Source organism: Papaver somniferum, chromosome 11 (assembly GCF_003573695.1).
Source record: "Papaver somniferum cultivar HN1 chromosome 11, ASM357369v1, whole genome shotgun sequence".
Lineage (NCBI taxonomy): Eukaryota > Viridiplantae > Streptophyta > Magnoliopsida > Ranunculales > Papaveraceae > Papaver > Papaver somniferum.
This window is the reverse complement of record NC_039368.1, coordinates 121,969,092-121,991,968: the sequence shown is the minus strand read 5'-3', so window position 1 is coordinate 121,991,968 and position 22,877 is coordinate 121,969,092. Positions and strand designations below refer to the sequence as shown.

The 22,877-nt window shown below is 37.0% G+C and overlaps 1 protein-coding gene and 1 pseudogene across 1 annotated transcript; both read right to left on the bottom strand.

Annotated features, from left to right (window-relative positions):
• Positions 1 to 183: 183 nt before the first annotated feature.
• On the bottom strand, positions 184 to 2,619 carry LOC113320937 (60S ribosomal protein L23). Its single transcript, XM_026568840.1, has 4 exons — positions 2,459 to 2,619; positions 2,075 to 2,359; positions 1,104 to 1,145; positions 184 to 460 (listed from the first exon to the last, which is right to left on the bottom strand). The coding sequence occupies exons 1-4, from the start codon at positions 2,466 to 2,468 to the stop codon at positions 378 to 380; spliced, it is 420 nt and encodes a 139-aa protein (XP_026424625.1). The 5' UTR covers positions 2,469 to 2,619; the 3' UTR covers positions 184 to 377.
• Positions 2,620 to 15,996: 13,377 nt separating this feature from the next.
• LOC113325556 lies at positions 15,997 to 16,096 on the bottom strand (annotated as a pseudogene).
• Between the last annotated feature and the right edge of the window lie 6,781 nt (positions 16,097 to 22,877).

Genomic DNA, 22,877 nt, shown 5'->3' with positions numbered 1-22,877 from the left:
TGGTACTTGAAACATATGACTTGGGGATGAGATGCAATTTGAGCAACCCTTTGAGATGCAATGTTGATTTAAGCATTTTCTTTGGGTTGAGCAATTGAAGAAAGTAGTAGAGAACTCCATTGATACAATAGGGAAGTTCAGTACCCGGAAGACAATGTAACAAAGTGACCTAACCAATCAAAGTGACTGAAACATGACAGATCCAACAAGTAACCAAGCAAAGTGATAAAAATATAGCAGAGATCCAACAAATGCAAATATTACACAGCTCCTCCAAATATCTAACCAGACTACAACATTTGTTCTGTTAATATCTAACCAAAAACATAAAAAAAGACCTAAACCAAAAAATTTGATGCTAAATGACTTTCAGGAAACTAAACAATAGCATTGGCAGCACTAGCAATCCTTGGCCACAGGTCGGCACATTCCTTTCCAATTGGTCCAGTAATTGCAGATCCTGAAATTTAACCAGCAGAAGGAATTAGTATATACTTGTATGTATAAAACCTGTGTTACAACGATACACCTAAAAAAAAAAATCAGCCGTATCGATACGTATTTACACGGATACGCGTACTAATACTCCCAATACTTCAAGATACAACTCAGTTAGAAAACTTTGACTAAATATTAGAAAATTTAGATATTTTACTAGATTCTATGAGAAGTTTTAACTATAGTGACAAAATATTAGTTCCAAATCTGTCCACAGATCTTGCTCTAGACTTTCTTCCTTCTTATCCTGACTTTTTTTCTCTTCAGTGAGGTTAATTATATTTTAATCATGCAAACGCATGTACGTATTTTGTTAAGTTTCTATCTTATATATAATATTTTTATGTTAAACTACTGATCAATATTGAGTATGCTGTATCGCCGTATTTTAGTTTTTCAAGTTGGTGTATCATAGTAGTGTATTGGTATCTTGTATCCAATACCGTATCCGTATCGTTGCAACACAGTATAAAACCAACCACACAAAATCACAACTACAAGGGGGAAAATTGGACATAAACAAAACCAAACAATATCAATATCAGCTACAACATTAACATGAATGCCTATATTCGGCCATTCATGAGAGGAAGAGAAGGATGTACCTTTCATTTCTCCCTTAGGATTCACAATAACTCCGGCATTATCTGCATATGGAAGGTTCATTGGACGTCAGAATAAGAAAGCAGAACGATATAGAAACAACCAAGACACTATATTTCAGAGACATCGAATTCCCCTAATTCTATTGCATAAGACCTGCCTATCAACTTGTGTAATGACATATAATGAGACCTTGAAAAGTTGAAATTCTCGTATAAACCAAACCATACTAAGGTCAAACAGGTTAATATAATTAATACAAGATGATAGCAATCATGCATCCAAACAAATACATTAGCAAACAATCAACACCCTGCATTAAACAGGGTACACATTTAAATATATCGGATAGGATATCTTCTCTGCAAACATTATCCAAGTCAAAAGTGCAGTCTACAAGTGTTACGTAGACTAAACCTACACAAATGCATTCTGAAAAAGAGAACATCCTAAATTAAGGCAGTGTACCTAACATTGTCTAATAACGGAATGATATTGGAACGTCGTCATCAAATGCGCGTGGGCAGCAATTTATTTATTTATCATCTGTCAGACCCAATTGATCAAAATTACTAACTCTGTTTCAGCAAATACAATTTTTTCAAGGCAATTCAATTCATAGAGCAAAACAGAACACTAGAGGGGCTAAAGTAGAACTACCCTAGCAATAAAAAATGGCAGCTCCCAAAAACACTGACTAGAGTGCAGTCTACAGTGTTTTATATCATACACTCTACACAAATACATGAAGAAAAAAGAGAACATGCCAGATTAAGGCAATGTACCCAGCATTGCAGCAATTTATTTACTATCTTTCAGAACTAATAGAGTCCAACTTCTTCATTTTGTTTCAGCAAATACAACGTTTTTCTAAGCAATCTGTCTGATTCATAGAAGAAAACAGATACAAAAACTAACAGTAATGGATCTGAAGATAACAAAAATACTGATTAAAGAGAGAAAAAAAAAATACCTTCAAAGTACATGAAAACACCATCTTTACGGCGCCAAGCTTTGCGTTGTCTAACAATAACAGCAGGCATAACCTTTTTCCTAAGATCAGGTTTACCTTTCTTGACAGTAGCCATAACCATATCACCAACACAAGCAGATGGTAATCTATTAAGACGACCCTTAATACCTTTAACAGATATGATGTAAAGATTCTTAGCACCAGTATTATCAGCACAGTTCACTGTTGCTGCTACTGGAAGACCTAATGACATCCTAAACTTACTTCCTGCTGTTCCTCCACGACCTACGAAAATCAAATAAAAAAAAAACAATATTAATCAAAATTGATTGATATATACATCTTGATTTCCAGATTAACATAACAAAAGAGATGATGGATTACGTTTAGCCATTTCGAGAGATTTGAGCGAGTAGACGACGGCTTCTTTGGATCTGTTGATGCAGCAGCGGAAAACTTTCGAGTAAGGGTTTTCGTGGTTTATATATTGGAAAATGAGTCTTTTTGTTTTAGGGTTTTCAGCTTCGCTGTTGTTTGTGCTTTTCTTTCTGGATCAAGGCCCAGAGGTTAGGGAGCCTATTAGGGTATTCTCAGAAACTCAGCACAGGCCCAAGACTACGCCTAATGTTCATGGTGGGGATATTCCCTCTCAGGCCCGTTCCTACTGATAAGTTTGCCATGCCAGGTGTCCTGGAAATTGGTCAGTGCCGCCATGGGAAATCTCTGTAATACGTCTTACTGTAATAAAGAAAGGGTACTTTTCAACCGCGGCACAGAAAATGTCTTGAGTACCCCTCTGTGTTTTTTGACTTCTGCCTGTGCTTCCGTGAATTTCAAATAGCTTATGGGCAAACATAAACTACTAAAAATCTCAGCATCTGTTTCATCGTCCCCTTACGATCCAGACACAATCTCATCGTCCCCAAATCGATTCAGAGACAATCCGACCATGAATAACCCAACCCCAAAATAGATTGTATCTAACACATCTTTCTTCAAACCCCAAACGATTCACACAATTTTTTATCAAAAAATTTGAACTCGATTTCAATTTTTCCAGACCAAGATTATTTTCACTTGACTTCACTTCCATGGTCGAGTTGATTATTTTTCCCACTCCAGTTCACAAACTTGTTGACAATTTTTATTTATTTTCATTGATTTCAATTATTTCAGATTCTCATTCTTCCATCGTCCCCAAATCGACTCTAAACCCCAAGGAAGAATGGAAGCGGAAGTACAGGTTAGTAAATTTAGTTTCAATGGATTGTCATGGAATGAATTTCGGATGGATTTTCATAAAATTCAACGTTTATTTTTGAATAGGTTTGCATGAAATGAAGATTTACTTGATCAATTTCGATATGAAGCTTCGATGGGGTCAATCTTTAGCTACACGAAGAAGAGGAGACAAAAGGGTGTTGGAAAACGATTAATAAAAAAATAATTTTTTAAAGTTTTAATAAAAAATTATAATTTATTGTTTTATTTTGTGAATGAAACTTTTTAGTCCCACATCGTGGAGTTTCTAATTTTTAGTAGTTTTAAGAAACTATATAAAGCTTTTAGTCCCACATCGGGAAGTTTTTCTTCTTAAGTTGTATTTGTCAATTATATAAAGAAATTCACTACTTTTGTAAAATCTATGGGAAAGGGGTTGCTCTATATTTTAGAGGGACCCCTAAGGGAAAATATTTTATAGCGGTTTTTAAGCATTCGCGATTTTCCTTAACGGTTTTTTCGGAGTTGCCAAGCTCAAGTTGAGCATCTACTACATATGCTAGTAGTAGGTGTATTAGGGTGTTTTATCCTGGAGATATCCGTCCTGTGAGGGCTATAGCATCACTCTTGAGTGTAGCCGGGCGCTAATGTCTTAAGGACAGCGTGTTGAACACGTGACTCACTCTATTTTCCAAAGTTTTGCCTTGTTGCTGTTGCGGAGATACGGGGAGCTTGTTCGTTTCGTCAAAGCAATCACTTCCATTATAAAGGAGCTAAGTATCAATAACTTTTGCTTATTTGATTTTTCTTTGTTTTTGATTATTGCACCCAACAATCTTAAGACATTAGTATTTGTAATAATCGAAAACGATTGATTGGTTTGTGAATCATGGATGTTAATTGTGGAGTGAAAAACAAAAACGAATTTCTGGTCAGCTGTAGAGTTTCAATTTTATCTTTTAATATAGAAGGAATTTCGATGAACCCTTTTGACACAACGTAGTAGACATCCTGATAGTTACCCGCGTAAAATTTCAGAATTTTTGGAGTTGTAAAGTATTTTTTGATATTTTACAAAACAGAAAAACGTTTCTGAAAAATTCTGACGAGCAGAAAATTGTTGTTAACTAAATTAATTTTTGTGGGGTAACCATGAGTTTTTTGAAACGCTGATTCAAACGAAGTTTGTATATATAGATGTTATCTTCAAAACTCATATTTTACTTTCTGATTTGGAATTGTGATTTGTAATAAAGGTGTCATCTCCGAGGGACATGGCTAATAGCCGCATGTGGTTGGAAACAAATCTTCCAAAGATGGCAAAGGTGAGAACATCGAACGCAACTATAAGCATGGTCTTCATGATAAAGGTATATTTCGTAAACCTGAATCCGGAATTACTTTAGTTAAGGGTGAGTGTTATGTTTGTAAAATTCCTGGCCACGCGCGGCAGTAAATTGTAGACAACATAAAAACCTTAATAAGTAGAAAGTTAATGCTAATTTAGTTGAAACAAACTAGAACGAGTTTGGTGGGTGATGTCGGAAGTTATTTTAATAACCAATGTGAGAGACCAGTAGGTGGACTCTGGAGCCACCAAGAATGTTTGTTGAAACAGAGACCTGTTCACCTCCTATCATAGGATAGGGGATGTCGAGAAACTCTTATTGAGTAACTCATATGCAATAGAGGTTGCATAAAAGGAAAAGGTCGAGCAGAAGCTCATATCTGTAATATTCTCACATTGAATGAAGTTTTCATGTTCCGAGCATATGCGAAAATCTTGTATCTTGTTCTGTAGATGGAAAAATATTTAAGATCTTAATTGAATCTGGAAAACTTGTTGTAACTAGGCAGTGATTTTTTAAGCAAGAGTTATAGGACTTTGGGTCTATATAAGCTTAACGGAAAAACTGATGTGAACGTATTGATTCTTGTGATATCTTTGTGTGATTGATTGTTTTACGTGGTAGACTTGGAACCGTAAACTTATAAGTCAATGCTTAACTGGCTAGCATAGGCTTCGTACCCAAATTTAGTTTGGATTTTGAACACAAAAGTGAAATCTGTGAAGAATCAAAATATGCTATAAAATCTTTTAGCACAAATGTTCAGAGTAATTCTAAGCCTTTAAATTAATTCAGTTAGGCCTAGTTGACATGAGTTCAACCCAAAACCACTGTGGTAAAAGATGGTTATAACTTCCGTAGATGATTGTACGAGGTACTATCTTGTATACTTGCTTAGGATAAGGATGACGCCTTAGAAGCCTTAAGATGTATAAACTTGAAGTTGGAAACCAATTAGAAGCCTTGAACATAACAACCGTATCCTTAAGGAGATGATAATTTCCATGTTGATTAGTTCAGGATTACCTGCGGCCTTGTGGGGGGAGGCAGTCCTCTTAACTAGTATATCCTGAATAAAGTACCCTTTTAAGAATCAGATGAAACTCCATATGGTTTATGGAACGGTAGATGACCTTCTTATGAATGTGTCAAAGTGTGGGGGCGTTTGACTAAGATTGTAATTCCTCTTCCTAAAAGAACTAGATTGAAACCAAAAATGTTGATTGTGTTTTCGTATAGGGTATATTGAGTATACTTCTACAAATAGATTTTTGGTTGTGTGTTCTGATTTTTTCTGACATTGGTGTGAATATTATTACGGAATCTAGGGATGCTGAGTTCTTTGAACATGTTTATTCTAAACCTGTACCTCATTAGAGATGTGTTGTTGATCCCCTAGATTTATTTCAAATAGTCAGAACTTATTTTAAAGGAAGATGAAGTTGATGTTGAGCCTAAGAGAAGTAAAATAATTAGACTTGAGACTTCTTATGAAACCGACTTCATAACATGCCTAGCTTAGTCGAGCCACAGACTTGTAAAGAAGCCTTGATATCTACTGAAACCCCATTCTGGTAAGAAGCTTCATTTAGTGAAATGGACTCAGTCCGTTGGAACCAGACTTGGGAGCTTGCTAGTTTACCTCCAGGTTGTAAGACCATGGGATGTAAATGAGTCTTTAAGAGGAAACGATAGGTAGATGAAACTGTGGAAAAATATTAAGCTAAGTTGGTAGCTAAAGGCTATAAACTAAAAGAAGGTGTAGATTTCCTTGATTCTAATTCAATTGTGACGGAAATTACTTCCGTTGAGATACTAATTGTTATTGCTGCCATAAAGAACGTAGAGATACATCAGATGGATGTTAAGACAGCTTTTTCTAAAACCGTGAATTAGGTAAAGAAATTTACATAGATCAACCTGAAGACTTTGTAGTGAAAGGTTGTGAATACAAAGTTTGTAATTTGAAAAATCTTTGTATGGTTTTCAAATAAGCACGTAAACAGTGACATGGAAAATTTAATCATGTGATAATGGATAGTGGATTTAAATTAATGAATCTGACAAGTATGTTTACAAGTAACTTGTTAAGGATGTCTGTGTAATTGTATGCTTGTATGTTGATGATATGCTTGATACAAACATAGATGTGATCAATTCCACTAAAAACATGCACTGAATGAGAACATTGACTTGAAAGACTTGGGCCCTTTTGATGTAATCTTAGGGATGAGGATTAGAAGATAATCAAACATTTATAAGTCTTAGTCGTTCTCATTATGTTGAGTTGTGCTTAAGAGATACAATCAGTCTGATTGTAAACCTGCTTGTACTTCGTACGATTATTCTTGTAGTCTCAAGAAAAATAAGGGTAGTGGAGTATCTTAACTTGAATACTCAAAAGTTATAGGATGTCTGATGAATTTAATGAACTGTAAGAGTCCAGACATTGCCTATATTATGAGTAAGTTAAGTGGATATAATTGTAGTCCAGAGCAAGAGAATTCAGATGCACTGAGTAGAGTATTATGGTACCTAAAATACTCTTTTGATTTATGAAAGGTATCTTGTTGTCCTTGGGACTTTATGATGCAAACTGGATAGTTGACTCAGAGGAGTCTAAGTCTACGAGTGGATATGGTTTCACTCTAACATGTGGGTTTGTTGTTGGAAGATTTCCAAACAAACATATCGCTCAATTCATTATGGAATCTGAGAGTATTGCGTTAGATAAAGCATGAGAGGGGGCCGAGTGCCTAAGATGATTTTTAGAAGACATTCCTCTTTGGCATAGGCCTGTGCCAGCTATATCTATACATTGTGTTAGCCAAGCTATAATAGTTAAAGCTAAGAAATAACTAATCTCAATCGGCGTTATTTCCATTGATTGGATAAAGTCCAAGGAGAATATCGCGCAATCTTTGACGAAAGGTTTGTACAAAGAGATAGTTAAAAATGCATCGAGGGGGTTGGGGCTTCTTAAGCTCATATATTAAACTTGCCATGAAGGATACTCAACCTTGCTGACTGTAGATCCCATGATCAAGGTTTCGAATGAGACAACTAATTTGTGGTGGGTAAAGGTAAACACTATCAGAGATTTTCATTCTCTGTCCCTTCCCTATGGTGTAGACGTGATAGTGTGACTGCATGTGGAGGATGACTTTTTAATAAGTCTTAATGAGTTCTATAGTTTCAATTTAAGATTGAAGTGGGGTGTAGCAGTAACACTCTTTATGGAAACCACCTATCTGAATGAGGAAGTGGGTCGCTTCCTGTGAGAATATGAGCTGATTCTCTAGAGCATTCTGAGAAACAGGATACGTCCAGGGCCAAAACGGACAAAACGGCACGAGCTTGGCAGCAATCTTGGAGATATCACCCGTGGTTGTTATCACGAATTACATCAAATGCTAGCAGTTCAAGACATAGTTCACTGTCTCTAGCAAGTAATTCTGGTAATATCTCACTAAGCAAAGGTTCAAGACCTCATGGACACCTCTGCCTAAAATGGTATTTCCTGCGTTTTTTATGTGATTTTCATTTTGATGGTTTTGGTATTACTGGAACTTAGGACCTAAAGGTCACTAAGGGTTCACTAGTTCATGCTTTTTCACTTTGGTGAAAGATACCTATAGTCTCACCATGTGAGAATTAAAGATGAAAGCTCTCAATACTATTTTGATTTATGCAATCCATAGTATGACCCTGGGGTCAACACACTTTTGTGTGAGGGAGAGGACGTAGAAATGACTAGTATGATTTCAACACTTGCACGATCAGTCTGTTTGGATCGTGAGGTTGGGATGTTTATTTACCAAGATCTATCTGTTTTCATGTTTTATGAGTTTTCATTCATGTGGGGGATTGTTGGAAACGATTAATAAAAAATAATTTTTAAAGTTTTAATAAAAAATTATAATTTATTGTTTTATTTTGTGAATGAAACTTTTAGTCCCACATCGTGGAGTTTCCAATTTTTAGTAGTTTTAAGAAACTATATAAAGCTTTTAGTCCCACATCGGGGAGTTTTTCTTCTTAAGTTGTATTTGTCAATTATATAAAGAAATTCACTACTTTTGTAAAATCTATGGGAAAGGGGTTGCTCTATATTTTAGAGGGACCCCTAAGGGAAAATATTTTATAGCGGTTTTTAAGCATTCGCGATTTTCCTTAACGGTTTTTTCGGAGTTGCCAAGCTCAAGTTGAGCATCTACTACATATGCTAGTAGTAGGTGTATTAGGGTGTTTTATCCTGGAGATATCCGTCCTGTGAGGGCTATAACATCACTCTTGAGTGTAGCCGGGCGCTAATGTCTTAAGGACAGCGTGTTGAACACGTGACTCACTCTATTTTCCAAAGTTTTGCCTTGTTGCTGTTGCGGAGATACGGGGAGCTTGTTCGTTTCGTCAAAGCAATCACTTCCATTATAAAGGAGCTAAGTATCAAAAACTTTTGCTTATTTGATTTTTCTTTGTTTTTGATTATTGCACCCAACAAAGGGAAACAAAGAGAAGAAGAAAAAAAAAAAGGATTAACCAAAAGGAAATTTTAAGTATACTAAAGTATTAAATTGGTGTTGAATTTTTCTCAATGGATCCTCTGAAATTTAGTTTGATTTATTTATGTTTTACGAAATGTTGGAACCCTTATTTGCTACGCAATTTATCAATTGCAATTTTTTTTTTATAGATAACGGCCCTCAAAAAGGTTAGTGATCCCCCTCAACTGTTGAGATTAGCCAAACAAGAGACACAGATCAGTATATAAAGACATTTTTTTTTCTCATTGAGCAAGCTCATGTGCCACAGAATTACAGAGTCTAGGTTGAAAATTAAAAATACAGTCTATAAACTTTAAGGAAAAGAACTGGATGTCTTTAAAGATGGCATCAATACTAGTGTCTCCATCAAAACAGCCTGTAGAGAACTTGTCTATAAGATTTTTTGCATCACTTTCTATGATAACATGGGTAAACTTCTGCTCCAACGTTTTCTTTATAATGCCCAGATTGCTCTTGCTTCAGCTTCTTTTGCATACTTCACTTGAAAAACCAGGGAGGCACAGAAAGAGGCTTTATTGGAGGAATCCCTCATCACATATCCTGCACCATTATCTCCAGTGGTTTCATCATAAGCACCATCAATATTACATTTAATCCATCCAAAGAAAGGAGGCATCCACTTATCACTCAAGCGGATATAGGCAGAAGGGGAGACAATAGGTTTGGTTTTCCTAGTTAAAAGCATGGCATTTGCTCTATAGATAACAGTAAGATGATTTTCCTTTAAGTTTTGGAAAATTAGGTTATTTCTGCTAGTCCAAAGAGACTAGAGGATGGCAACTAAGAGACATTGATTATCATCAGAAAGTTTGGAAGCAGTGTCAGTTAGCCAGAACATGAGCCAATCAGTGAAAGATTTGTTTTGAAAATACCGAGTATTAATGCCAAAATCAGACAAAAACCAAACTCGGCTAGCAAAGGGACACAAGACCAAAGCATGCATAATGGACTCCTGAGGATGGAAGCATCTAACACAATCAGTATTGTGCATTGGCATTCTAATATGCAAAATAGTTCTAGCAGGCAGAGCATTTCTAGCTGCTTTGCAGGTAAAAACTTGTATCCTATGAGGAACCCTAATTTTCCAAATTCTTAACCAAAGATTTTTGCATGGGGATAGCCTAAGGCCTCTGATGCCCATGTAGGCAGATTTTGAAGGGAACTTACCATCTTTAGAAAGATACCAAGCCCTCCTGTCAGGATTGCAAAGCTAGATTAAGGGAATGGTGATGATCATCTTAACAGAAGCATCATCAAAATGAGTATTAAGTCTAGAGACATTCCAGGATCTAGAAACAGGAGTGGTTCATTCACCTCGGCATGAACATCTGCAGAAGTCTTCATCTTTGACTTGATATTTTTGGAGCATTCCCCGGAAGAGTGGTTGTAACCAGAAGTCACCCCTATCTGAGGCAAAAGACATGGAGTCATGGATATACCAATAACAAACGCGTAACAAAAATGGTAACAATCCAACTCTTACCTATTTACAATTTCACTAGGTGTAGTGATTATTACGTCAGAATTTTGAAAACTTGCTCGTTCCCTCGAACCTGCAAAGACGAGCAAAATTCATTATTCAAAATCATGACTTGATTTTCATAAAACCGTGAACAACCCACGTGAATTTTAACATCCACTGGTTTTTCGAAAACTAGACAGACGACCATTCTACAATTGTGAAAACTCACAGACATTATTTCACCATGTATAATGGTCTACTTTCAACAGTTGTTCAAAACTAAAACATGATTTTACAAAATATATAAATATTTAACGTGAAACTCACGTAAATTTGAAAAATATATCTATATATTTTGTCTCCCTCGCACGAGCATCTGTCTTTGAAGCGAGAATATATTTTCAAAGATTTCTGAAAGCTCGAAGATAAAAAAATTTCATGAAAGCTCATAAACAAAGTTTTATTACTAACAGATGCACGTCTATTTAAAAAAAAAAAAAAAAAAAAACTTTTCTCTCGTACGAGCATCCACCTTTGAAACGAGAGTTTATTCCACTTTGTGAAACATCACATATTTTAAAAAAAAAAAAAAACTTTTCTCTCGTACGAGCATCCACCTTTGAAACGAGAGTTTATTCCACTTTGTGAAATATCACATATTTAAAAAAAAAAAAAAAAATTGGCTTTCGTGAAAGCTCATAGACAAAATTTTATATCATCATACTGAGGTCTATTTTGTTTGTTCCTTAAACTAACAAACGAACGAGAAACAAGGATTTCTTTTCTTGGTCCCGGACCCATGAATCCTAACAACCAAGGTTCGATCACCAAATCAGCAGTGCTACACCAATTTGCGCTCGATGCTCTATCATGCTACTGGGATCTTTGTTCAATCCATGGTTCGTTCGTGCAATCGAAAATCCGATAACCTTCTATCTGACGACTAAGTTCAATTACTTATTTCGTCCGTAACTGGAAAATCACCATTCGGTGCTGACTGAGGAACATGATTGTCCCTCGCTAAGCAGGGGACTTAATGTAGATGGTGGATTTTCGACAAGGCTTAAAATCGTAAAACCATAATTATACATGCTCCCGATCCAGCAATCATATGAGTATTGAGGCTCATGTCTCTCATTGGAGCATGAAAGCTCATGCCATGAAATCTCTAACTGAGAATACTTTCTTCCAGAGTATATGTAGATGTGTAGTCTTTCAGCTGAGGCAACGACACATCTCATGAATACTGAGCAATTTCAGTAATTACTTCTATATAGAATCGAAAGATTGGACGGCTCCTAGACAACTTGCCTGCTAGTATAGAGCAGTAACGTCTTCAGGATGCAACAAGGTTTTCCCTGACTATATAAAAGAAATATGACGTTTCAACAAGCTCATATTTCTAAATTCTCAGATAATTAATGCTCCTAGACAGCATGTCTGCTAGTATAGAGCCATCAATTAATTATCTCTAATCGTTAATTGAATATTCAGCAATATTCTACGATTCTTTGTAATATTTCGTCACTTCAATTCGTGGTTCTTCCCAGCAGAATTCCACGGGTTAGTGATAAATGTTCAACGTACGGGTATCTGAGCCGCTATCGAGTAAGCCCCGACCAAGATGGTGCAAGTGTACTCAGCAATAATGCACAAACGAGCACCTGAATGCACGAACGAGCATTCCAAAATACGAAGGAACGATGAACCTATTGAAAATAGGAAGAAAATAATAAATAATAAAATATTAATTGAGGCGCCAGGGAACTGGGCTCACCGGCTGGCCGGTCGTGCCGTGGCCAGTCCCACGCCCAATTTTATATTTTATCATATTTTTATTATTTTCTTTGATCTCATGAAAATCTCTTCATTTGAGAAAATATCCTTCGTTTCATGAAAACTCCTTAAATTCATGAAATTTCCTTCAAGTCATAAAAAATAATATAAAATTAGGGAAACTCGTGGGACCGGGCCCTAGCCGGCCGGTCATGCCCTAGTGATAGACACATTTTTGTATCTGATATAATCTCAATTGTATATATTGTTAGTGCTCGATTTTGTATTTATTTTGGCTTTTTATGTCTTTGTAGGTATTTTTGGAAAAATAAGATTTTGTGGCGAAATTGGCTCGAAAAGTGTTTTTTGCGTTCATGGGAGGACATTTGCTATTCGGACTCTCACTTTGGATAAGGGGTAACCTAATTACTAAGGGGAATCCCATTTCCAGGCAGTTGCTAATCGCACCCCTACTATGGATAAGGGGCAACCATCTTCAACATTTCAAAAACCAGATTTTGGCGGGAAAATAGGTGCAGTGAAGAACAGTTTTGGCAATCGTGATTTGGAGGAGTTTGAGGTCGATTAAACCTCTGATTTTCATATGATAGACTCCTTATGGGTCTAGGAATCTGATATGGGTGTTTAAATCGATTAGACTGAGCTCAATCAACGGATTTTTCTCACAACAGAAAGGAAAATAGGTGCAGTGAAGAACAGTTTTGGCAACCGTGATTTGGAGGAGTTTGAGGTCGATTAAACCTCTGATTTTCATAGGATAGACTCCTTATGGGTCTAGGAATCTGATATGGATGTTTAAATCGATTAGACTAGGCTCAATCGACGGGTTTTTCTCACAACAGAAAATATGGAAAGTCACGTGTGTGACATGTTTTAGGGAATTTTAGAGAGATTAAAGTGCTGTAAACCTTCCCAAAGATTTGTATCTATCTAAGGAAGAGTTTAGAATACAAAGAAAAGCTCAGAAACGCGTAGAAATTCTAAAACAAGAAATTGACGCAACTTGGCCGTGAAGAGAAGGAAAGAGATTTTGGAAGATTTGGGAGAGATTTAATCGGTATTTTTGATATAAATAGATGTCTTGGGTCATATAGAAGAGATGTCGAGAGTTTGGGAACCTAAGGAGAGCCAGAGAAGAAGAAATCAGAGCTCTACCAAACTCTGTTTCTGCTGCTGCTGCTGCTGAAGAGGAAGAACGCGAAGAACATTGACGCACGGGAAACAGTCGCAGAACAGTATCGTTGTTTAACAGCTGAAGAACATTAAGCTGTGCAGGGCAGTCGTATTCTAGGGTCTTAAAATCAGCGACAAAGCAACAGTTTTTCTGTAACAGTTCCATTGTAACGGCTGTTTTGCAACACCAATACACTGTTGCGAATAGTCTGTGTTATTACTTTTCACTCTTTTAATCATCTTTTGAGCAACAAACACATATTTTGAGATCATGATTAATATGAGGAGCTAAACCCCATTGCTGAGGCGATAGAGGAAGCTATTTTTCCAACAAAAAGTGGTATATTCTATTTTATCTTTTTATTTGCAATAATTATATGATTATTTGCCTTGAACTATTATTGAATATGATTTTTATTTGAGTGATTGTGATTTATTTTGATGGAGTATGCTTAGTTTTAAGACTTTTGATGCTTCATACTTGGTATTTACAATTATTACTTTTGAAAATCTACTTGTTGCAATATTTTAGAATCAAATTAAACAAGAAAATTGCATAAATATAAGTATTGGTTTAATCACTTTGAACTTGGATAATAGTGGAATCTTAGCATCAGTGTTTCTTTTAGTATTGATATCATCTTTGATTGAGTTTGCTATAATTTTTAGTGAGTTTTCTATTTTAATATTGGAATTTAAGTCTAATTAATATCCTTCACAAGTCTGAGAATCGAACCACTTTTACCACTATTTCAAAACTACATCAATTTTTGGCGTCGCCGACGAGGACTTGTTTTTAGGGTTTTAGATTTATTTTATTTTATTTATTTTTGTCCTTTTTTATGTTTTTGGGTATTTATCTTGTATCTACAGGTTCTGGATCATAAAGAAAATTGAGCCAAGGAGTTTGGTGATTTCATAAAGACTTGGAGCTAAAGATTAAAGCAAAAGAACAGAAAAGAAGACAACTTTATTTTAGACAACTTTAGTTTAGGGTTTGTTTATTTTATTTAAAAAAACAAAAAACAAAACTGTATTAGGGTTTATTATTTTTGTAATTTTTCTTTATTTTTTTGGACTTTTGGACTTTGGGACATTTTTTTTATTACCCTACGGAAGGGTACTTTAAATATAAATTGTTTGCAGAGAAGGAGGACAATTACGATATTGTCTATGCACCTTGGGTTTGTACACTAGACATCGGAGTCAGTGGCCCGAGTCGACTATAACCGATTCATCCCCCGTCTGGAACGGGAGGTAAGATTCTAAACACTCGCGAATCCCCTGTTAGCGAGTTACTGGACTCCTTTGTATGCATATATGTTGAGGACTGAATACAAACATTTATTTTTCTAGTAAAGGGCAAGGCCTGGCCATACAAGATAAGGGTTCGGATTTCATCACCGTTCTCTTCTTGCCCGCTTTAGGAACACGTAACATACGCGGACCTAAGCCTAAAATTTTGACTAGAACGAGACCTATAGGGTAACGAGCTTAAAAGGAAAGTCATTCGAAATTGGTTACTCTTTTAAGCATAGTTCGAAGTTCTTGACGGTTTCTGTAAGTTGCATGTGTGACTGCGCCGCCTTGTAATACCGGTGAGGCCTTGGGTATCAAAGGTCCACCGATCTTCCCTCTCCTCTATTCAACTTACGTAACTCGGATTGATTCCAAGGGGTTTGCTTAAATTGTAACGAATTCCCGTTCGAAGGATTAGAAGCTGGTCTAGAAACAAGCTAAGTGGAGCCATCATGCTTTTTGTTTGCTAGAAATCAATAGGTTTGATTTGGTTGAGTCGGCCTTGATCTGTATTTTCTTACCCTTCCAATTTAGAAAATTCTATTGTATGCCTGAACGTAAAAGAGACGCACTAGGTAGACTTGTTAAAGAGAAACCTAGTAGTTCGAAGCGTCTCGATTACCTTAATCTAGAAAGTCCGGCTTTTGAAGAGTCTGTTTTTGAACGTTCTTTGACTGAGGAGAGAATCCATATTGCTCCGATAGCGGCAACTTTGAAAGCTTTGTTGAATCCAACTAGGACAACCCGTCCTTCGTGTATTAAGTTAGCTGAAATGGAGGCACCCTATGAACTGAAACCTGGGACCTTACAGATGCTCCCAATATTTTTATGGAAAGAAAATGAAAACCCTTATTACCATGTTAGGGATTTTGAGGAATCTAAGAATTAGAGGCTTAGATGATGATGCTTTGAAACTTAGGTTATTCCCATTTTCCCTGAAAGATAAAGCCAAGTCGTGGCTGTATAGTTTGGACTCCGAGTCAATTGAGACATATGAACAACTTACATCTGCCTTTTTCAATAAGATTTTCCCTAGGCAAAAAACATCGTCTATTAGGACGCAAATATGCACATTTTCACAACAAGAGGGAGAATCTTTATATAGGTATTTGGAAAGGTTCAATGATTTATTATCCCAGTGTCCTCATCATGGTTTAGAAAAGGTTAGGCTAGTTCAGATCCTTTATGAGGGTTTAGATTATTCCACAACGACCATGGTTGAGTCTCTATGCACTGGTGGATTTGAAAACCAAACTGTTGATGCGGCGATGGAATTTTTTAAAGAAATCGCCGAAAAAACCCAGCAATTGGAAAATAGTAGGGCACCCCAGAAAATAATTCTTTTAAGTAGAGGAAACGTTAATAGGATAGAAGGAGGCTATGAATCAGATGCCAAAATTGCTACTATAGCAAAAAGGTTAGAAGCCTTAGAAGTGGGCCAGACTAGTGGTAGAGTGGAGCCTTTTTAGGAAGGCCAGAATATTGAAGAGCAGGTCAATGCTCTTTATAATAACACTGGATTTGATAACCGTCAAAAGATTGACCTATATTCAGAAACCTATAATCCTGGTTGGAGAAACCATCCGAACCTTTCATGGTCTAAGGGCCAAAGTCAAGGTCAGTTTAGTAATTCTAATGCTCCCCCAGGTTTTGGCTATACTAAGAATCCTTCAGGACTAGCTCAGTTTCAGAATCAGTCAGATAAGAAAATCCTAAGTTTAGAGGAATCTCTCGCCTTGCCAACTCAGCAAACTGCAAAATTCCAGTTATCCGTAGAACAGAGTCTACAAGCTAGTAACAGGATAGGGCAAGAAAATAGTCAGGCTATTTCCGAGTTAAAAACCCAGGTTGGTCTGATAAGTGATTCTTTGAGAGAAAAAGGTAAGTTTCCTAATCAAACACAACCCAACCCTAGAGGAGTTCATGAATTAGGTGCAAAACCATCGAATCAATTGAATGCTGTTAGAACCCTTAGAAGTGGTAGAGTTGTAGACAATAAGGTAACCATGCCCGATAGTGAACATACTGTAGTTCACCCCTCAGGATCTCACCTCTCAGAACCACTAGCTGGAGAGACTGATAAAGTTTCTGATGATGTGAATTCGGTTCCTGAAAGGTATGATTTTAGGCCAGGGCCTCATTTCCTCAGCTATTAGTACCAACAAAGAAGGAATCAAACTTTAATGACATAGTGGAGGTTTTTAAGCAAGTTACCATAAACCTTCCCTTATTAGATGGAATTAGGCAAATTCCTGCTTATGTCAAGTTCCTTAAGGATATGTGTACGCGAAATCGAAAACTTAGCGTCCATAAGAAAACCTTTTAGCTAGTCACGTAAGTTCAATCATTCAGAACACCACAACTCCAAAGTACAAAGACCCAGGTTCTCCTACCATTGCTTGCAAAATAGGTAACTTCAGGGTAGAAAAAGATTTATTTGACTTAGGAGCCAGTGTGAACTTACTGCCATTCCATGTATACTTATAGCTAGGACTTGGTGAAATGAAACCTACTCAGATGACACTGCATTTAGCTGATAGGTCTGTTAAAATCCCTCGAGGTGTTATCGAGGATGTTCTTATTGAGGTAGACAAGTTTATTTATCCAGTAGATTTCGTGGTCCTAGATTTCCAACCTGTCCCTGACTCAGAGAACCAGATACCTGTGATTTTAGGTCGCCCATTTTTAGCTACGTCTAATGCGATCATTAACTGTCGAAATGGTGTGATGAGTTTATCTTTTGGTAATATGACTATGGAGATGAACATTTTTAATATCAGTAAGCAACCTCATGAGCTAGATGACACATGTGTTGAGGAGGTGAACATGATAGAAGCCTTAGTTCAGGAGTCATTACCAAACATCTTGTCTGAAGACCCATTAGAAAGTTGTCTATCCCATTTTGGTTTAGATTTTGACGACGATAACACTATTGAACAGGTGAATGCTCTATTAGATTCTACCCCTGTGTTAGACACTGATAGATGGAAAGCTAGGTTCGAACCGTTACCAGTTTCTGAGACTACCCTAATTCCTTCTTTAGAAAAGCCCCCAAAGTTGGACCTTAAACCACTACCCGATACTCTAAAGTATGTGTTTTTAGGCCCATTTGAGACTTTACCTATGATTGTAGCTTCCAATTTGGATAGTGATCAGGAAAGTAGGCTAGTAAATGTACTTAAAGACAATAAGGAAGCTTTAGGGTGGACTATAGCAGACATTAAGGGTATAAGTCCTACTGTGTGTATGCATCAGATTCATTTAGAGGAAGACTCCAAACCTTCTAGGGAGATGCAACGTCGACTGAACCCTAACATGAAAGAGGTAATTCGAAAAGAGGTACTTAAGTTTTTAAATGCGGATATTATTTACCCAATTTCAGACAGTAAGTGGGTCAGCCCTGTTCAGGTTGTCCCCAAGAAATCAGGTATCACTGTAGTCCAGAATGATAATAATGAATTAATCCCAACACGAGTGACCACGGGATGGCGTGTGTGTATTGACTATAGGAAATTGAACAAGGTCACAAGGAAGGATCACTTTCCCCTTCCTTTTATCGACCAAATGCTAGAGCGATTAGCTGGACATAGTCACTATTGGTTCTTAGATGGCTACTCCGGTTATAATCAGATCGTTATTGCCCCAGAAGACCAAGAGAAAACCACTTTTACATGTCCCTTTGGTACCTTTGCGTATAGACGCATGCCTTTCGGGCTATGTAATGCCCCTGCAACTTTTCAGCGTTGTATGATGAGCATATTTTCTGATATGGTAGAACGATTCTTAGAGGTCTTTACAGATGTTTTTTCAGTGTTTGGTTCATCTTTCGATGAGTTCTTGCATCATTTGACATTAGTGTTGACTAGGTGTAAGGAAAAAAAATTAGTGCTTAATTGGGAAAAATGCCATTTCATAGTTAAATCAGGAATTGTGTTAGGGCACATCGTCTCTTCAAAGGGTATAGAGGTAGACAAAGCCAAAGTTGACCTTATTAAGACTTTACAGGTCCCAAAAACCGTAAAAGATATTAGGTCATTCCTAGGGCATGCAGGTTTTTACCGTCGATTCATTAAGGATTTTAGCTTGATTTCTAGACCTATTTGCAATTTGCTTGCAAAAGATGTTAAGTTTGTCTTTGATGATGCTTGTTTAGAGGCTTTTGAGAAGCTTAAAACTTTACTCACTACTGCCCCGATAGTCCAGGCACCTAACTGGAACCTACCCTTTGAGATTATGTGTGATGCTTCAGATTATGCTACAGGTGTTGTGCTACGTCAGCGAGAAAACAAATTACTCCATGTGATTTACTATGCTATCAAAACTCTGAATGATACCCAAATGAACTATACAACTACCGAGAAGGAATTGCTAGCCATTGTGTTTGCCTTGGATAAGTTTAGATCCTATTTATTAGGTTCTAAGATCGTAATCTATATTGATCATGATGCTTTGAAATACCTTTTGTCTAAGAAGGATACCAAACCTAGATTGATTAGATGGATCCTTTTGTTACAAGAATTTTGTCCATACATTAGAGACAAAAAGGGTGCAGAAAATGTAGTAGCAGACCACTTGTCTAGGTTAGTTGTTAGTTCCCCTAGTGATTCTCTTCCTATAAGGGATAGCTTTCCTTATGAACAATTGTTCTCTGTTTCCCAATCACCCTGGTATGCAAATATAGTGAATTATCTTGTTACTGGTCGAACCCCTCAACATTGGGGTAAACAAGATCGTTCTAGGTTTTTAGCCGAGGTTAAGCATTTCTTTTGGGACGATCCTTATTTGTTTAAGTACTGTCCAGAATCTCATTAGGCGATGTGTACCTGAGAGTGGCCAGTCTAGTATTATCTCCTTTTGTCTTGAACATGCATGTGGGGGTAATTTTAGTGCTAAGAAGACTGCTGCTAAGATTTTGCAGTGTGGATTTTACTGGCCTTCGTTGTTTAAAGATTCCCATAGTCACTGTGTTTCTTGTGAGCGTTGCCAGAAGTTAGGAACCATTTCCCGTAGAAATATGATACCTTTGAACCATATTTTAGTGATTGAGGTATTTGATGTGTGGGGCATTGATTTTATGGGTCCATTTCCTATTTCGTTTGGTTATCTTTACATACTTGTCGCTGTAGACTATGTGTCTAAGTGGGTTGAGGCGGTTCCGTGTAAAACGAATGACCACAGGGTCGTAGTGCAGTTTTTGAAAGAGAATATACTTACACGTTTTGGTACGCCGCTAGATATAATTAGTGATGGAGGTTCACACTTTTGTAATAGACCGTTTGCTCTTTTAATGAAACAATATGGTATTACCCATAAAGTAGCAACCCCATATCACCCTCAGACTAGTGGTCAGGTAGAGGTTTCAAATAGGGAAATTAAACGTATTCTAGAGAAAATAGTTAATCCAAATAGGAAAGACTGGTCGTCGAGGCTTACTGATGCCTTATGGTCTTACCGTACTGCGTTTAAGACACCCATTGGAATGTCACCTTATCGTTTAGTATTTGGCAAGGCATGTCACCTGCCCGTTGAGTTAGAGCATAGATCCTATTGGGCTATTAAGAACTTAAACTTTTCACTTGACAAGGTAGGAGCTCAAATAAATATCCAGCTCAATGAGTTGGACGAGATTCGTAGAGATGCGTACGATAGTGCTAAGGAGTATAAGAACAAAATGAAACTTGTGCATGATAGGAATATTTTACGAAAGTCATTTTCTCCAGGTCAAAAAGTTCTTCTGTATGACACTCTTTTGTATCTATTCCCAGGGAATTTACGCTCTCGGTGAACCGGTCCTTTTGTGGTCCGTACTGTTTTTCCTCATGGCGTTGTTGAGATTGAGACACCAGATGGTAGTAGTTCTTCGAAGGTTAACGGTCAGCAATTGAAGCCCTTTTTAGAGCCTTTTCCTACAGGTAATGTTGAGGAGGTCCCTCTGGAGGACCCTGTTTACCTTGATTGACCATCGAGGCGATTTTGTATGTTGTACAATATTTTTGTAGGTTTTTGGTTACACTTCACCCAGGTACTATCTTTCCGACTTCTCTCTTTACTATTTCCTCATGTTACTTTTATTTTTGGTACTGTTCTTTAATTAGAAACATTGAGGACAATGTTAGATTCAAGTTTGGGGGTGGGGTAGAACTTTTTTTTACCTTTTCGTCGCAATAAATAAACTCCAGAGCCTAGAAATTTATCCTTATTAAGGATGGCACTAACCAATCTAAGTGGATGGAAGCATTTTGGTTGTAGGAGTTGAGGAACCAATCTATCTAGATGGCAACATCTAAAGAGTCTATTCATAAAAGCACAGAGCTCATGTGTTAGAAATAACATGATAGTTTCACCATATCTCGTTGAGTCCTTTTCACTTATGTTTTTATTTTGTTTTTTTTTAAAACTATGTTTCTCTAAGTGATTAGGTGGGGCTCACAATTCAAGTTATTACCAATACTAGGGTGAATTAGAGTGATTGAGATACAACAAAAAAAAAAAAGAAAAAAAAAAGGGACCAGACCATCAGACCAACTGGAATAAATTCAATAAAGTCGACCACTGGAACCCTTGTATATGCCATTTGTGTTGACCTAGAGTTAGGATTATCGACCACTGGTACCCTTGTATATGCCAGTGTGTTGATATTAGTCAGACCGGTATCTCAGTCCATTAGGATAGGTTCATTTTGGCGGATGCCTTCAGACAGATATGAGAAACACCGTTCACCTAGTAAACATCAAAACCATCTATGTTTTTCTATATCCATCTTCTTGATCTATCCATGTGATTAGTTTTGACTCCGGATATTGATGTCCATAGTGCGACTATCTGAGTAGAGCTCTGTCACTTCATATGAATTTTAGTATGCTTGAGTGCAAACTCGTGTACAACTATTGGAATTTCGCATCAGGGTACTTCCTCTTATAGTCAATAAGTATGCCAACCAAGGAGATTCTTTAGTGCCTTCCAAGGTTCTGTGTATATGGCTAGGGTATGGAGTATAAAGGTTTTGTGGATATACCTCTGGTAATCCCTCCGGAGACAACACTCCGCCACTAGGGACACCTAGGGGTTTAAAGGCTTATTGCATACGCTAAATGCAATCGACGATGCCTGCGACAGTGAGTTGTGATTTTATTTCTATTTTATTTTTCCTCGAGGACTAGCAAATAATAGGTTTGGGGGTATTTGATAGAAACATTTTTATGTCTGATATAAGCTCAATTGTATATATTGTTAGTGCTCTATTTTGTATTTATTTTGGCTTTTTATGTCTTTGTAGGTGTTTTTGGAAAAATAAGATTTTGCGGCGAAATTGGCTCGAAAAGTGTTTTCTGCGTTCATGGAAGGACATTTGCTATTCAGACTCTCAATTTGGATAAGGGGTAACCTAATTACTAAGGGGCATCCCATTTCCAGGCAGTTGCTAATCGCACCCCTACTCTGGGTAAGGGGAAACCATCTTCAACATTTCAAAAACCAGATTTTGGCGGGAAAATAGGTGCAGTGAAGAACATTTTTGGCAATCGTGATTTGGAGGAATTTGAGGTCGATTAAACCTCTGATTTTCATAGGATAAACTCCTTATGAGTCTAGGAATATGATATGGGTGTTTAAATCGATTAGACTGGGCTCAATCGACGGATTTTTCTCACAACAGAAAATATGGAAAGTCACGTGTGTGACCTGTTTTAGGGAATTTTAGAGAGATTAAAGTGTTGTAAACCTTCCCAAAGATTTGTATCTATCTAAGGAAGAGTTTTGAATAAAAAGGAAAGCTCAGAAACGCGTAGAAATTCTAAAACAAGAAATTGCCGCAACTTGGCCGTGAAGAGAAGGAAAGAGATTTTGGAAGACTTGAGAGAGATTTAATCGGTATTTTTGATATAAATAGATGTCTTGGGTCGTATAGAAGAGGTGTCGCGAGTTTGGGAACCTAAGGA